General features: G+C 52.7%; 2 protein-coding genes across 3 annotated transcripts in view; both read right to left on the bottom strand.

The window, feature by feature from the left end:
- The window catches only part of FLYWCH1 (FLYWCH-type zinc finger 1), a 46,469-nt gene extending 33,357 nt beyond the window's left edge, over positions 1 to 13,112 (bottom strand). The window contains exon 1 of the mRNA XM_087449491.1: positions 13,030 to 13,112. The gene's annotated coding sequence lies outside the window, so the exon portion shown is untranslated. The remainder of the gene's footprint in view (positions 1 to 13,029) is intronic.
- On the bottom strand, positions 827 to 13,116 carry FLYWCH2 (FLYWCH family member 2). 2 transcript variants are annotated; one of them, XM_087449492.1, is made up of 4 exons: positions 13,030 to 13,116; positions 3,924 to 4,349; positions 2,091 to 2,222; positions 827 to 2,009 (listed from the first exon to the last, which is right to left on the bottom strand). In XM_087449492.1, the coding sequence occupies exons 2-3, from the start codon at positions 4,252 to 4,254 to the stop codon at positions 2,113 to 2,115; spliced, it is 441 nt and encodes a 146-aa protein (XP_087305618.1). In that variant the 5' UTR covers positions 4,255 to 4,349; positions 13,030 to 13,116; the 3' UTR covers positions 827 to 2,009; positions 2,091 to 2,112. The 2 variants fall into 2 exon arrangements, with proteins under 2 accessions (XP_087305618.1, XP_014649008.1); XM_014793522.2 differs by having other exon boundaries at positions 827 to 2,222.
- Between the last annotated feature and the right edge of the window lie 2,260 nt (positions 13,117 to 15,376).

Raw genomic sequence — 15,376 nt, 5'->3', positions numbered from 1 at the left:
TGGCCTTCTCCCGGGCAGCCCTCAGCCAGTTCTTGTGGACGTATCTGTCAGGAAGTTCCGTGTTTCCCGTCTAGCTCTGGGAGGCTGGAGCTGGGACCCGTTTACCACTAGATCCCGGGCACCCTGCTCCTGCCAGACGTTGAAGTCCCCAAGAAGTGAAGGGGCAAGAAGGTGGCAGGAGGGACAGGGAGGGTGACTCTAGGTGAGGGCGACATGGTGTCCCCTGCACTGATCCTTCAACTTCTATGTGCGTTTGAAATGTTTCAAAATAAAAAAAGTAAAGAAAACCCTGACACCACTGGACCCAGTGCGTGGGCTCCCGGCTTGGCGGGAGGTGGTGCCTTCCTGCCCCGAGGTACTGACCACCTCCAGACCGTCGGCCACTCAGGGCCCAGGAGGGAGGTGCGCCCTTGCTGCATCCCCACTCGGCCTCCAGCGGCCACCAAGTCAACCACGCCTCCTCCCTGGGGACCCGAGTGCCCACCCCAGCCCATGGCTTCCCCGGCAGTAGCAGGAGGGGCTGATGGTGCCACACCAAAGTGCAGGGGAGTGGACACCCGCCGGCGACCCTGCCCAGTGGGCGGGGCAGGGGTCAATCCGGGACTGCCTGGACACCAGGCCCCGTGGCTGGAAGTGGCGCCTTGCCTGCCCCCTCCTCACCTCCTCCTCTTCACTCCCGCTTCCCTGGGTGGCACTCCACCATGGAATGTTTACCCTGAGCACCTCCTCAGGCATCCTTGTCACCTGACAAAACCAGCCCAGGAGGACGACTCAGAACTGAGGGAAGGAGAAATGTGGTGGGAGCGGGAAGCTATTTAAACAGACGTCAGACAAAACTTTCCAAATTAGAGTTACAGGATATACATGTTACAAACAATCACGCTGTAAAAATGACAGCAAACTGGAGAGTCGGGCAAGGAAAGTGTGCCAAGGGACTCGTTTCCCTAAGAGAGAGTCAATAGGTACTATTATTTGGAAAATGTTTAAAAACATAAGGCCTCGGGCCAGCCCCGATGGTCTAGTGGTTAAAGTTCCTCGTGCTCCGATTTGGTGGCCCGGGTTTGGTTCCCAGGTATACACCTACATCACTCGTCTGTCAGTGGCCATGCTGTGGCCGTGGCTCACAAAAAAGAAGATTGGCACACAGGTTAGCTCAGGGCGAATCTTCCTCAGCAAAAAATAAAATAAAATAAAAGGCCTCTAAACTCTGTATTTAAAAAAATAATCCATTTCCTTTCGCCCAGTGGCAGTTTTCACAGAATGAGGACCCCACACGGGGAAGCCACAGGAGGAGGAGCCTTTCCCATCGCTGCCTCTGACTCCCTGAAGGAGGGGAACTGTGTGTGTTTCCTGTCTCCTCCTCCAGCAGGGGGGTCTGGGGAGCGGCTCAGGTTCCAGGAAATCTCCCTCAGCCCCCAAACCACCCAGAAGGAGCACGATGGGGCACCATACACTTCTTTCGGGGCCCACCCCCTCCTCAGCAGAACTCTGGGCCGCCATGAATGTCAGGGCCCCTGTGCAGGGGGTTTGTCAGTCTGTGCAGCTGCCTGGACGAGGTGAGCCTCCTGAGGGGCCAGCAGGGGCAGGCTGAGGCTTCCTGGGGACTGGCCAGGATTGGTTTCCCAGGGGCTTAGGGCCGGAGGTCCCAGCACCCCCTTTCAGGCCAAGGCCGCAGGAAGTGAACACCTCAGAGACCCCACCTGGTCTCTGGGCCAGCCGCTGGTTTTCCAGGCTGAGGGGGCTCAGGGGCGTGAGGCTCTGGGAAAGGGAGGCCCCCAGAGAGCACCGGGGGTCTGAGAGATGGCCCAGGCCGGCAGCTCTGGGGAAGGGCCGGAAAAGGGCAGGGGGGCGTGGAGTGGCCCCTGGGAGGGTGGGGCTGGAGCTGGGCCACAAAGGACCCAGAATCGTGGCATTTTTGAAACCTGTCCATGATGGGACGGAGTGTACAGCTTCTTTTATTCTCTTTCCTGAATTTTTTTTTCTGCTTACAGAAGTAACTTATGCTTGATCTGAAAAAAATGACACAATGTTAAGAGTGAAAACCAGTGGCGACTGGGCCCCAGGGAGAAGTCACAGCCAAGTTCACTGACCCAGCAAGGCCGGCCGCCGTTGTCAGGGTGACGGGGACTCGCTGGGCGTGTTGGGACACACGGTGGACTCCTCCCCGCCCTGCGAGGGACTGGAGGCAGGCCGCCCTGCCAACCTTCCGGCTGCTTTTCTGTCTGGAAGAGAAGGGGGTGGGTCAGGCTGGTGTCAGAGGAAAAGGGAGGGGTGGGTGTGGGGGGCACCTGGGGAGGGGCCTGGAGCTCTCAGCCCCCAGGGGATGTTCTGGGGCGCCATTGGCTGACTTAAAGAAGTAACTGCAGACTCCAGAGACACATTCCCACAGGCCACTAGCCCAGGGACACAGAGGCTGTTAAAGTCATTTCCAGGAAACTTTGGGCCAAACCTGGGCTGAGCACTAGGCAGCCGCTGCTATCCCCCTTGGCCTGGATTGGGGCCAGAGGTGGGGAAGCCAGTGGACCAGGCATAGAGGTGAAGATGGGGTGGCAGGTTGAGGGGGCTGTTGACGGCCCAAGAGTGCCTGCCTAGGGGAGCCCCGGGGGCTGAGACGGAGCCCTTACTCTGCTCTCCATCTCTCCAACTGAGGAAGGGCGGCTTTGTTCTAATTCTCACTACGGAGCCATGTGGGGTACGGCCCACGTGGCCCCAGAGCCTGGGCAGATCCTAGCAGTGAGCATAGGTCTCACAGGACAGAAGGACCTTGGAGACGGCCCGACCCACCGAGCTCAGCAGGAAGAACAGGCTCTGAGCCAGATGCCCCCTCCACCCTCTACAGTGACTAGCTGGTGACCTAAGGGCAGTGACTTGGCCCCTCAGAGCCCTGCCTCCCCACAGGTCCTGGGGACGGCACCCTCCACCCCCGGGCTGGTAGGAGGAAGCAGGTGGACACGCGGAGGCACCTAGAGCAGGACTGGCCGGTGGCAGTGCTCACAGGGTGACTGGGGCACAGGCTCTGGGGGTACAGGGTCCTCTGACTCCCTGAGTACGGCTCTTGTCCAGCAAGTGATGACGGCTGAGGGACCCCTCGGCTCCCGAGATCTCCAGGCCTGTGGCTGGGGAGGCCCCCATCTCAGGTGCCCTGGGGTCTCAGCCCAGGGGGAAGCAGAGGGGCTCACACCCCTATGACTTCAGGCCACTCAGCCCTAAGTTTCAATCAATGAGGTGGGGTCCCCTGCACTGCTCAGCTAACTGATGGAACCCCAGAGCCCCCTCCCTTTCCTGGGACTGGCTGCCAGGCTGAGTGCCTTGGCTGACGCCCAGGAGCCACCTGTTCACAGGCAGCAAAGACAGGCCAACCGCTGAGGCTTTTATTGTCCCCATCTTCTCAGGACACAGCAGATCCCGCTTCCAGTTGGGAAGAAACCCCAGCTCATCTCTTTCCTAGACACTGTGCATCCCTCAGGACTCCACGCCCAGAGACATATCCGTGTTCGAACATCACCTGCACTGAGTGGGTGGGGGTCTGCTTGAGGCCTCAAATAGCCTCTGGCACAGAAACCCACACACACAGACCCCCAGACACATAAATACTCAACACATCATAGCAGACGGGGACAGAAACAGGCCCAGGGACACAGACACACAAAGACCCACAGGAACAGACCTAGACTTACCCTCCTAGGCAAATACATACGTAGACACAACCTCAGACACACACACACGTGCACGGAGGACTACAGACATGCAGAGACTCCCAGTGAGATGCAGCGTAGACAGAACACACACAGAAACGTTCACGGCACGTGTACTCTCTCCAGAGCCAGCCTAGCCTGTCTGTCTCCTAGCTGCCCCAGTGTCAGGGGACTCTGTCCCCAGGGAGGACTTGCTCTCAGCCCTGCTCACTGGGACAGGGGCCTCACCTGTGTCCAGCTTGCTGCGTTTTTGCTCCGGCTCCTGGGGGGCTGCCTCAATGGCCCGCTGAGCCTCGGGATGGATCTTCAGGAGGGCCTTGGCGAGGGTGGCGGGGCCGGGCACCCCCAGGGACATGATGCAGTGCACTCCTTTACGCTTGGCCCCAGCCACTTTGGCACTGTCTTTGGAGGCCGTCAGCAGGACCAGTTTGGAGAACTTCCTGGGCTTCCTGGGGGCTGTGGGGACGACATCTGTGCCCGGTTCAGGGGGCTCAGGGGACGGCTCCTGGCCGGCCTTCACGCTCTTAGCCTCCTGCTCGCTGGGCTTGGGTAGGGGCATTCCAGGACCAACAGGCTGTCCCCCAGCCACACTTAGGCCCCAACAGACGGCTGTCTCCTCCCTGGCAAGGATCCTGGGAGTCCAGGGGCTCCGTCCTAAGGGGGTAGGCAGAACCCCATCAGGGGAGGCGCCCTGGGGCCTGGGACTCAGGAGATCGGATCTGGGCGGGAGGTCGGGGCACATGGGGCTACTCGGTGTCCCGGGGCTGAGAGGCTGGGGAAGGACCTTGAGGATGCTAGACAACCCTGGGCCGGGGCCTCTGCTCAGCCACATCCTCTCTGGGCCACCGAGGGGACCCCCTGCCACAATCCAAACCTCACTTTCCTGAATGTAAAGTATGCAAACCACCGGGTTCTCAGGGGCGTGGAGGGGACCGAGGTGCTGCTAACTGAGTGACTCTGAATCGAGGCCTGGAGGTGCTGAGCATGGGGTGAAGCGTTTGCACGGGATTTTCCATTTCACCTTCAGCCCTATGGTATGAGAGTTCATCATTCTTATTGACCCAATGTACAGGCGAGGACACTGAGGCACGGCGGGGTGGCCCACACGGCCATGGAGCACGGAGCTGGGGGGCCCATCAGGGCAGATCCAGAGCTGGCCCCACACAGCACTTGGGGCACCTGGTCCAGGACAACAGTATCTGGTGTCACTGAGCGCCACGGTCAGAGACAAGCACTGTGGGGACTGAGCTCAGGCCACTAACCAGCCCAGGATGCCTGGTGCTCTTCACCCTGACACCAGGTCCCAGGGAGCATGGGCCAGGCCCCGCTGGCACTCTGCAAACCCCAGCGGGGAAGCCGGGCCCTGGGAGGAGGCCTCTCTGGACTCACTAGACCCGGCCCATCTCAGCGCCCAGGAGTGGCCAGGGTCCCTGGGGCAGTGACCTTGTGCTGAGCCGGTGCTGGTGCTGCCCCTGGGTGGGGACAGGGCTGTGGAGGTGTCCCGAGAATCTGTGGTCACTGAGGGCTCCCTGGCCTCCGGCGTGGGGAAGCAGTCAGGACGGCTTACTGGGCCAACTGCGGGGCCGGGCTGGCCTGGAGAGCAGGGCCCTGGGACATCAGTGTGGGGTGGCTTTTTTGTGTTTTGGGGGGGCAATGGGGTAGTGGGCAGATGGTGGGGTCTTCCTGGTTTACAGTGTTAGCTTGGAAACAAGACTGCAGCCTCAGGAGACACCTCGCTCACCCCGTCCAGGACCTGGGTGGCAGTGAGGCCCACCAACGCCAACTTGTCCCCCTGGACCTGTTTCTCTAACCCAGCTCTGTGGTTCTGTTTCCGTCTCCCTATGTCCTCACAGGGCCTTCCCTGAGTGGGGGTCCTCATATCTTCTTACAAGGACTCCTGTCAGACTGGATGAGGACCCACCCTAATAGCCTCATTTTAACTGAATCACCTCTTTAAAGACCCCATCTCCAATACTGTCCCATTCTGAGGGTCAGGACTTCAGCATAGGAATCTGGGGGGACACAAGGCAGACACAACAGCCTAGAAGATAGGCTGTTGTGCTCAATGAATCACAGCTTGTGGCATCTCTCCCTCCTGATTCCAAACTTCCACTCTTGTTCAGATCAGAGTGCATTCCTGGTGGCAGGAGCACACAGGGGCCCAGCGCAGGGGAGACCAGGGTCTCTGCTCAGCTGGGGGCCTCCCACCAGCTGGCTCTTAGACAAAGGCCACCATGGGTCCAAAGGCTCTGCTGGCCTGCCAGGGGCTGCAGAAGATGCTTATATGGATTCTGTTCTTTAGATAATTATCCAAATAAAAAAAAAATTTTTTTTAATTCTTGTAGAAACTACTTTCATTGGAGAGTTGCAGTTTGGAAACATCCCTGCCCAGCACACAGCTCCTCCACACCACCGGCCGGGACGCTTACTCTCTCTAGAGGAAGTGAGGAGATAGACTGTGTTAAGGTTATTTTAACATTCTGAATTATTTAAATGAAAAAAGTTATATAGAATAAGTTAAAGGAAACACTAAGTGAATCTCCATATTCCCCTCATCCTGTCACAAACTGCTGCCGTTTCACGTTATTGTCGTCTACACACATTTTCTCACAGCTACAAGCAAAGCTTTCAAATAATTGTATTTCCTGTTTTCTTTCCATTTCTTAGGGTAGAATGAACCTGCTTAGAGACCAGCTATAAAGACCCTCGTAAAGTGCCAGAGCACAATTTAATTCACGCCTGTAGTTGTGGAAAATGCAACTTAAGTCTTAAGGAACAGTATTCTAGAAGGCCACAAGATGGAGGTGTTGCTCCTTAAAATGAATCACTTTTCAGGAAAATCAAATGCATATCATTTTTCTGAGATAAGAAAAAAGGACACAAGGGGCGAAAGGGATATAGGAAGACTTTAAAGTGTTCATATTCGGTTTACAAAAAGCATTAATAGAAAGTCTAATGAACACATTGAGCAAAGGTGGTCTTTTCCAGGATAAACAACTATGCATTTTTCCAAAAAAGACTAAACTTTGGTCCCCGTCCTGCGTCTCTCTCTCTCAGCCCTCTTGTCCTTCTTTCTGTTTCTTCTCCACTCCAGTCATATTTGTCACGTATTCACCGACTTTATTTTATCTGCTCTTAATTTAAAAAGCAGTGCTTTCTATTCTGTTTTCAAAGAACTATATAAGAATGCATGAAACCCAAGGAGGAAGTAATTTATCAAAATGTTAGCACTGGTAGGAATGAGGGACTTCATTTTTCGCTAATTTTCTCTAATGTTCCCCAAACTGTAACATGCATAAATTAATTTTACAATGGGAAAATATTTAACATTTAAAAAATAAGATAAATTTACTCAGATGGTAATTTTCTCTTTTAGTCCATTACTCAGAAAAAAAGGTCCCCATTCCTACTCAACATAATGTCATACAAGAAAATAAAGATTAATATAAAAACTAGAATGGAAAAAATGAATAAAATTAACTACATTAAAATCCTGGTTTCAAATTTATGGACACAGTGGAAGTTGACAGAGAAAAGGAGTGACCCAGAGATCTCTTGTGTAGGGGGGAGAGAGAGAGAGAGAGAGAGAGAGAGAGAGAGAGAGAGAGAGAACACCCCATCCTCTGGCCCTCCTGTCCACGTCCAAGCAGTAAAGTGACGTGCCGAGAGCCATGGCGTCGGTCTGAGCCAGGAACAAAAATCCTATGACACCAGCCCACACCTCTAGTACCGTCACCCAACAATCTCCCTTCCAAGTGGCACCATCATCCCTGCTCTGCCTCTGGGGAAACTGAGGCTCAGGGCCTAAAGTGAGTGGCCCAGGACTGCACAGCTAGTGAGAACCAGGACTCGAACCCAGGCTTCGATGGTCCAGGGCCACTGCACCTCCCCCAAACCCATAACCCCTGTCTAATTGAGACCGGAACCAACCTAACAACACAGGGTCGTCTGCAAGGCCCCTGGCCTAACAAGGTAAGGCCCCTAACCAACCAGAAAGCTAAGAGAATCAGATAGAGACCACCAAGATGCACATTCCGCAGCCTCGGGACTTTCCAAGTTTACGCATGTACCCTAGCACCCAAGAGTTGCCTGAAGGTGACCCCAGCCCCATTACCATAGTAAAAATCACACCCAGGGGCCAAGAGCTGGCATGCTAATGATACATGCAACGCACGTGGTGGCACGTTAAACAAGAGCACAAGCACAAGAAACTTCCCCCACACGCCATGACAAGGCTCCTCCCCGGCCTTTGCCTAGTAAAAGCCCCACAGTCCCGCTCCCTAATGAGCCGGCCACCTGCCCCTTTCCTTTCCACACCGCTCCCCTGTGCCTCTCCTATGCACAAGCTAACAAACTTTTACTTTTCTACTCCGGTTTGTTGTCTGTGTTGATTTCTATCCCGGGGGACAACAAGGACCCAACGCACCGGTAACACAGTCACGAGAACACGTTAGACAGACCTAAACTGAGGGCTAGTCTACAAAATACGTGGCCAGTACTCTTCAAAACCACCAAAGTCATGAAAAACAAGGAAAGACTGAGGACCTGTCAAAGATGGGAGGAGACTAAGGAGACACGGTGACTAAATGCAGTGTGGTCCCTGGATTAGATCTGGAACAGCAAAAGGACATTAGTGAAGAAACTGGTGAAATCTGAATAAAGTCTGTAGTTTACTTAATAGTATTGTACCAATGGTAATTTCTTAGTTTTGACAAATGTACCACAGTTATATAAGATGTTAACATTAGGGGAATGTGATATTGTGATATAATAAAAGTAAATATTTTAATCTTTGCCCACAGTTCCTGGCTCACAGCTCCTCAAACCCTCGTAATTTCCTAAGTGATTAGAAAAACTGGGGCATCTCCTGTTATATTTGGTTTTTGTCCTCAGTTCCCAAAATAGCTTCAGAGCTAAGGTGAAATGGGTGTCTTTTGTTATTCATAACAAACCCTTTTCAACCACACCTGAGTTTATGTTAATGAGGTGATTTTTGGAAAGCCCCTGGATAACCTAAGGATGGGGGCTGGTTGCCAAGGGAACCCACCGGGTGATTAGAGGATTGGAACTTTCAGTCCTACCTCCCCTCCTCCAGGGAGGGGAGAGGGGGGCTGCAGGTTGAATTAATCACCAATGGCCAGTGATTTACTCAATCATGCCTACGTAACAAAGCCTCCATCAAAACCCAAAGGATAATGTCTGGAGAGCTTCCGGTGGGTGAACACGTGGAGGTGCTGGGATGCTGGCGTGCTGGAGAGGGCATGGAAGCTCCGCGCCCCTCCCCCTGTGCATCCCTTCCATCTGGCTGTTCCTGAGTTGCATCCCTTTATAATAAACCAGTAATCTAGTAAGTGAACTGTTTTCCTGAGTTCTGTGAGCCACTCTAGCTGACCTTAAAATTCATATGGAAACTCAAAGGACCCAGACAGCCAAGACAATCTGGAAAAAGAACAAAGGTAGAGGACTCACACTTCCCGATTTCAAAACTTATCACCAAGCTACAGTAATCAAGACATAAAGATAGACATATAGACTGATCGCATAGAATTTAGAGTCCCGAAATAAACTCTCACATATACGGTCAACTGATTTTCAACAAGGGTGCCAAGACAACTTAGTGGGGGAAAAATAGACTTTTCAACAAATATTGAATCTAGCACAACTGGATGTCCAAAACAAATGAATGAAGTTGCGGGCCAGTCCCGTGCTATGGGTTAAGTTTGGCGCACTCCACTTTGGCAGCCTGGGTTTGGTGGCCCGGGACAGACCTACACCACCTGTCAGCCATGCTGTGGTGGTGGCTCACATACAAAAAGAGGAACATTGGCAATAGATGTTAGCTCAGGGCGAATCTTCCTCAGCAAAAAAAAAAAAAAAAAAAAGAATGAAGTTGGACCCCTTCTTCACACCACATACAAAAATTAACTCTAAATGGATCACAGCCTTTATTGTAAGAACTAATTATAAATCTCTTTTTTAAAAAAGATAGGAGTAAATCTTTGTGACCTTGGAGTAGGCAAAGCTTTCTTCAATATGACAGTAAAAGTAAAGGCAACCAAAGAGGAAACAAATATATTGAACTTCATCAAAATTTAAAACTTTTGTGAGTCAAAGGACACCATTAAGAAAGTTAAAAGACAGCCCATGGATTGGGAGAAAATTTTTGCAAATCATATATCTGATAAGGGATTTGTATCTGGAACTTATAAAGAACTCTAACTTAATAATAAAAAGACAACCCAATTTAAAAATGGGCAAAGGCTCTGCATAGGCCTTTCTCCAAAGAAGATATACAAATGGCTGGTAAGCACATGAAATGTTCAACATCATTAGTGATGAGGGAAATGCAGAATGAAACCACAATGAAATACTACTTCACACCATTAGGATGGACATAATAAAACAAAAAACAAAAAATGGACAATAACAAGTGTTAGTGAGGATGAGGAGAAACTGGAACCCTCACACACTGTTGGTGGGGATGCAAACAGTGCAGCCACTTTGGAAAACAGTCTGGCAGTTCCTCAAAAGGTTAAACATAGAATTACCATATGACCCAGGAATTCTACTCCTAGGTACATGCCCTAGGGAAATGATAACATACGTCCACATAAAAACTTGTACATGAATGTTCATAGCAGCACGATTTATAGTTGCCAAAAAGTGGAGACAGCCCAAATACCCATCAGTGGATGAAAGGATAAATAAAATGTGGCATATCCACACAATGGAATACCACATGGCAAGTAAAAAAATCCACGCTACAACATGGATGAACCTTGAAAAAATTATCCTAAGTGAAAGAAGCCAGTCATGAAAGACCACATAGTATATGATTCCATTTATATGAAATGACCTAGAGTCTAGAAAATCTGTAGAGTAGAAAAACCCATGGAGATAGAAAGCAGATTTGTGGTTGGCTGGGGCTAGGGCTGGGAGGGATGGGGAGGGGAAGAATGAGGAGGGACTGCTGGTGGGATGGGGTTTCTAGGGTGATGAAAATGTTCTAAAACTGATTGTGGTGATAGTCGCACAACTTTGTCAATATACTAAAAGCCATCGAATTGTATACTGCAAGTGAGTGAACTGCAGGTATGTAAATTATCTCAGTAAAACTGTTACATATTAAGAAAAAGGCAAATTAAGTCTATAACCAGTGGTTTCTCTACTTCAGTACACCTAAGAATCTGCCAGCGTTCTTGTTAAAAATGCACAGTCCTGGACCACTCCATCCCCAGACTTCTGACTCAGAGGGTCTGGAGAGGGACCTGAGAATCCACATTTTCAGCCAGTACCCCATTCGACTCTGATACTTGGAGAAACACTGACGATGCTACAGGCCCTCTACTTGAGAAGTCTGTAATTGCTGGTTCACAGGTTGACTGTTCTTCAGCCACTCCATGGACAGGGGTAAATGTGTCCTTCAGACTGGATCAGTCTCTTTCCTGGATTCATCCCTAACCTTTTAGCAACTTATTTTCTAGGTGTAAAGGGAAGAGTTGAGAGGCAGCTACTTTAAGCCAAATGTATATATTTTGAAAAATAAATTTTCACTCAACAAAAGTTCATCGAACGAACAGAATTTTAAAGGGTGAAGCAGAAATGAATTGAAAAGATCAAAAGGCTCACAGTTTTCCTCACTTCACCACCCTTTATGCCTCCACCTAACTCCCCAATGTGGTGGCTGGATATTGCTAGGTGTCCAGTCACCCATTTACCCTAACCAGCCGTCATGACGTCGGTTGGCACAGAGGGGACCCAGACGTGTAAAGATGGCTAGGTAGGCCCCAAGTGACACAATGTTAGGAACCGGTAGGAGCTTCTCAGACACCCTGGGAGAAGAATAATGGCCCCCAAAGATGTCCAGGTCCTAATCCCTGGAAGCTGTGAATATGCTACCTTACAGGGCAAAGGGGAATGAAGGCTGCAGATGGAATGCAGGTTACTAAACTAGAATAGCTTGGATCATCCAGGTGGGTCCAATCACAATCACAAGGGTCCTAAAAAGCAGAGAAAGGAGGCAGGAGAAGAGAGTCAGAGCGAGACGTAATGAGGGAAGCAGGGTCAGGGAGACGCCATGTTGCTGGCTTTGAAGATGGAGGGAGGGGTCATGAGCCAAAGAATGCTGGAGGCCTCTAGAAACTGGAAAAGACAAAGAAACAGATTGTCTCTCCTAGAGCCCCCAGGAAGAAACACAGCCCTGCCCACACCTTGATCCTAGCCCAGAGAGACCCACGTCAGACTTCTGACCTCCAGAACTGTAAGAATGTTTCAAAGCTGCGATGTTTTCAGCTACTAAACTGGTGGTAATTTGTTACCACAGCAATAAGAAACGAATAAGAAGTCCAATCCCTTATCAGTGAGGTTCTAAAAGCCAGGACCGTTGCCTGGGGTGGCTAATGATGGATCAACAGAATCACCTTCATACACATGGGAGAGAAATACCATCAACACCTGCATCTTCAGCCACGAGGACAAACCCCTCGCCCTCTCTGGGCTGGTCTCCTCTGTGTCATGCGAATAGCGGCAAATGTAGCAGGGTTCTTAACAGCGGTTAGGCAAGGGTGAAGTCGTTTTCGAAAGTTTCCAGCAATACTGACAGCTGTCCCCTGGCTGGTGTGATGATGGGCCCACTTAGGTGTGCAGGTACACATCCTTACAGGGAGATTTGCAAAGCAGCAGTGACCAAAAAAGGGTAAGAAATGCCATCTACAGTATTCAGGGAAGAGCTTCCTCAAGGTGGGAATCTCATGTAATGACACTTCCTTTCCCCTGATCACCTTAGATCAGAATCTTAGTTACTTTTACTCCTTCTGACCCAATGTAATTTGTCATCAGACCTGTCTATGCAGCGTCCAGATGGCCCCGGCGCCCCGCTCCTCTCCTCTCCCATCATCACCGCCACCTCATGACCAAGCCTCCCGACTGTCTGCCCCGCCCCAATACCTCACACCTCTTCTGCCACCCGTGAGGGACCTCTAGAGCCATAAGCGTGGGACGGGGCTGGGGATGGGTGCAGGGAGGGGGACAGTACTGGGTGGGGTCGAGGAAAGGCAGCCCAGTGTGGGGCTCCGTGATGTCGGGTGTCAGGGCTCAGTCCCGGTGTCGGGTGTGTTGGGGGGAAGGAAGAGCGAGGAAAAAGGAAGCGAATCGCGGGTGAAGGACAAGGAGGCGGCCTGAGCGCCGGGACACAGAGCCGGGGCCGCGGTCGCCGCCCCTCCCCGTCCCCCGCCCCCCATCAGCGGCCCTTGGGACCCCCGGGAGAATCCGGCGGGGGGCGCAGCCCAGCCGTGAGACCCGGGACCCTCCCCGAGCCGCTGGGGCCCGAACTCACCGGCACCGGCCGTGCAGCGACGGCAGCGAGGCCCTCCCTCTCCGGCAACCGAGCCGCGGCAGGTCCCTCAGTCTCTGTGCCTGGCGGCCCCGCCTGGGTTCAGACCGTCACCCCAAGCTGAGGTCACGGCGCGAGCATGCGCAGCAGGGCCGCGGGGAGCCCATTCCTTGAGCGAACTCCGTTTCTCCAGGTCGTCCCAGCGCGGAGCGGAACTGGCGGCCTGACCAATCGGTGCGTGGGGGCGGGGCCAGGACTCGGAAGGGGGCGTGGCCCAGTCGGGATTGGGCGGTGGCCTCCAAGGGCGGAGCGTCGGAGATTCTGCCGCCACGCTTTCAGTCCCGGGCTGGAGTCTCCCAGCACGAGGGGCTTGGGGTTAACTGCGACCCCTGCACCTCCCGCCGGGTTTGACGCCGGCTCCCTGCGGCGGCAGCAGGAGTATTTGTTGAAAGGCCTCGGTGGCCCCGTCGCTTTCCTGAGCGAGCGGAGGGAAGGTTTCCGTTTACTAAAGGGCTGGCTCCGCTCAGCCCAGCATCCTTGACGGGGCAGCAGCCGCGCCATCGGCCCAGGCCGGGTCCATTGGCCCAGCCCTCGCCCATTGGTGCCTCCCTCGCCCGTCGGTCCCCCCTTCACCCATCCGTCCAGCCGCCACTCACAGCGCACAGCCACTGGATACTTGTCATTCTCAACTACCCTGTGCGGTGGGGACCGGGACTGCTCCGGCGCGGGGAGCTGCGGGCCTGGGCGCTGCTTTGTGGGACAAGTGGCGGGTGGCGGCCGGAGCGGGCCCAGCATCCTCGGAGCTGACACGCGCCGTGCCCCTCACCCGCACCAGGCGCAGGGACGCCCCCGCCTTCACTCCGGCACGGCGCCCCGAGCCCTCCGCTCACCGCGAGCCCCCGCAGCCCGGCGTGGACCCCCCCCTCCGTCCGCTCCCCTTCGCCCGGCCGGAGCCCCCGCCTCTGGCTGCGCTTCCTCAGCGTTTGTCCAGTGAAGACGCTGCTCCTCTCTAGAAAACCCCACGCTCCCCACACCCCTCCCCTCGGCCTCCCTCCTCTCCCTCTAAAGCTGCTGCTGGAAGTGCCCCCGGGCTGCAGGCAGGTCCACGTCCCGGTCCCACGGACCGGGTCCCAGGACCCGCCTGACCTGGGCCTACCGCATTTCCCACGCCCTCCCGCGTCCCGACGCGCATCCTCCTCCTCTTCCTGTCCAAACATCAGCAGGATCCGCACCCCTCCAGAAAGACTCCCTGCTTCCTCCAGGCCCTGGCTCTGCAGATCCCTGCTTCCCACCCTTGCTTCAGCTGCTGTGGCTTCCACTGTCCCCCGATCCTTTTCCCTGGGCCTTCTCCAGTGTCACTCCAAGGCCTTCATGAATCTGCCGTTGTCTATTAATCATCCACTGACTCTGGTTGTTTCTAATTTTATTACACTATAAATATCTTTATATATAAAGTTCTGACAACACTGATTATTCCCTTCCTTGAAATTTCTAAAAGGGGTCAAAGAAGGCTAACAATTTTAAAGGCTTTTTAAACATGTCGCCAAATTGTCCCCAAGGAAGGGCACAAGCTTGGGGGCAGATGCCTGGGCTCAAATCCCGGCTCTGGCATTTGCTAGCTGTGTGACTTGAGCAGTTACTTCCCCTCTCTGTGCCTCAGTGTTTTCATCTGGGAAATGGAGATGATAACAGCACCCACCTCATGGAGTCAATGTGAGAGGTCACAGAGTTTTATCACGTGGGTCTTTGGTTCTAACATTTACATTCTTTAGTCCAGTGGTTCTCAAACTTTTTGGTCTGGGAACCCCTTTACACTCTTTAAATTACTGAGCAGCTCAAAGAGCCTCTGGTTGTGTGGTTACACCTATCAATATTTACAATATTAGAAATTTAATGTAAAATAGCAATAATAAATTCACTGTGTGACTATATCTTCAAACCACTAAGTGGGAGAGAAGAGTGGCAGTGTTCTCATCTGTGAAAATCTCTTTCATATCGCGTTTGAGAGAAGACGGCTGTGTCTCCTGTCTGCCTCTGCCTTCACTCTACCGGGGGATGTTGTTGGAGCGAAGCACATGAGGAAAATGCAGCCTCACACAGGTAAGTAAGTGAAAAAAGGAAGGAGAATTTTAATAGCCTTTTCAGATAGTCGTGGATAGTCCTCTTTGATACGACACCGACACTCAACAAGTGGTAGTTTTTTGTTTTTTTTTTATAATTTTTATTTATTTATTTTCCCCCCAGAGCCCCAGTAGATAGTTGTGTGTCATAGCTGCACATCCTTCTAGTTGCTGTATGTGGGACGCGGCCTCAGCATGGCCGGAGAAGTGATGCGTCAGTGCGTGCCCAG

Source organism: Ceratotherium simum, chromosome 26 (assembly GCF_057802395.1).
Source record: "Ceratotherium simum simum isolate JZ-2026a chromosome 26, ASM5780239v1, whole genome shotgun sequence".
In the NCBI taxonomy this organism is placed as follows: Eukaryota; Metazoa; Chordata; class Mammalia; order Perissodactyla; family Rhinocerotidae; genus Ceratotherium; species Ceratotherium simum.
The sequence above is the reverse complement of the archived record's forward strand: the minus strand, read 5'-3'. Positions and strand labels throughout refer to the sequence as shown.

Bases quoted from the DNA above. Each gene is read 5' to 3' on its own strand.
- FLYWCH2 (XM_014793522.2), bottom strand. From the start codon at position 4,254: ATGCCCCTACCCAAGCCCAGCGAGCAGGAGGCTAAGAGCGTGAAGGCC. The intron at 2,223-3,923 runs GTGAGGCCCCTG...CTTCTCTTCCAG, and splicing joins ACGCAGCAAGCTGGACACAG to ACAGAAAAGCAGCCGGAAGG.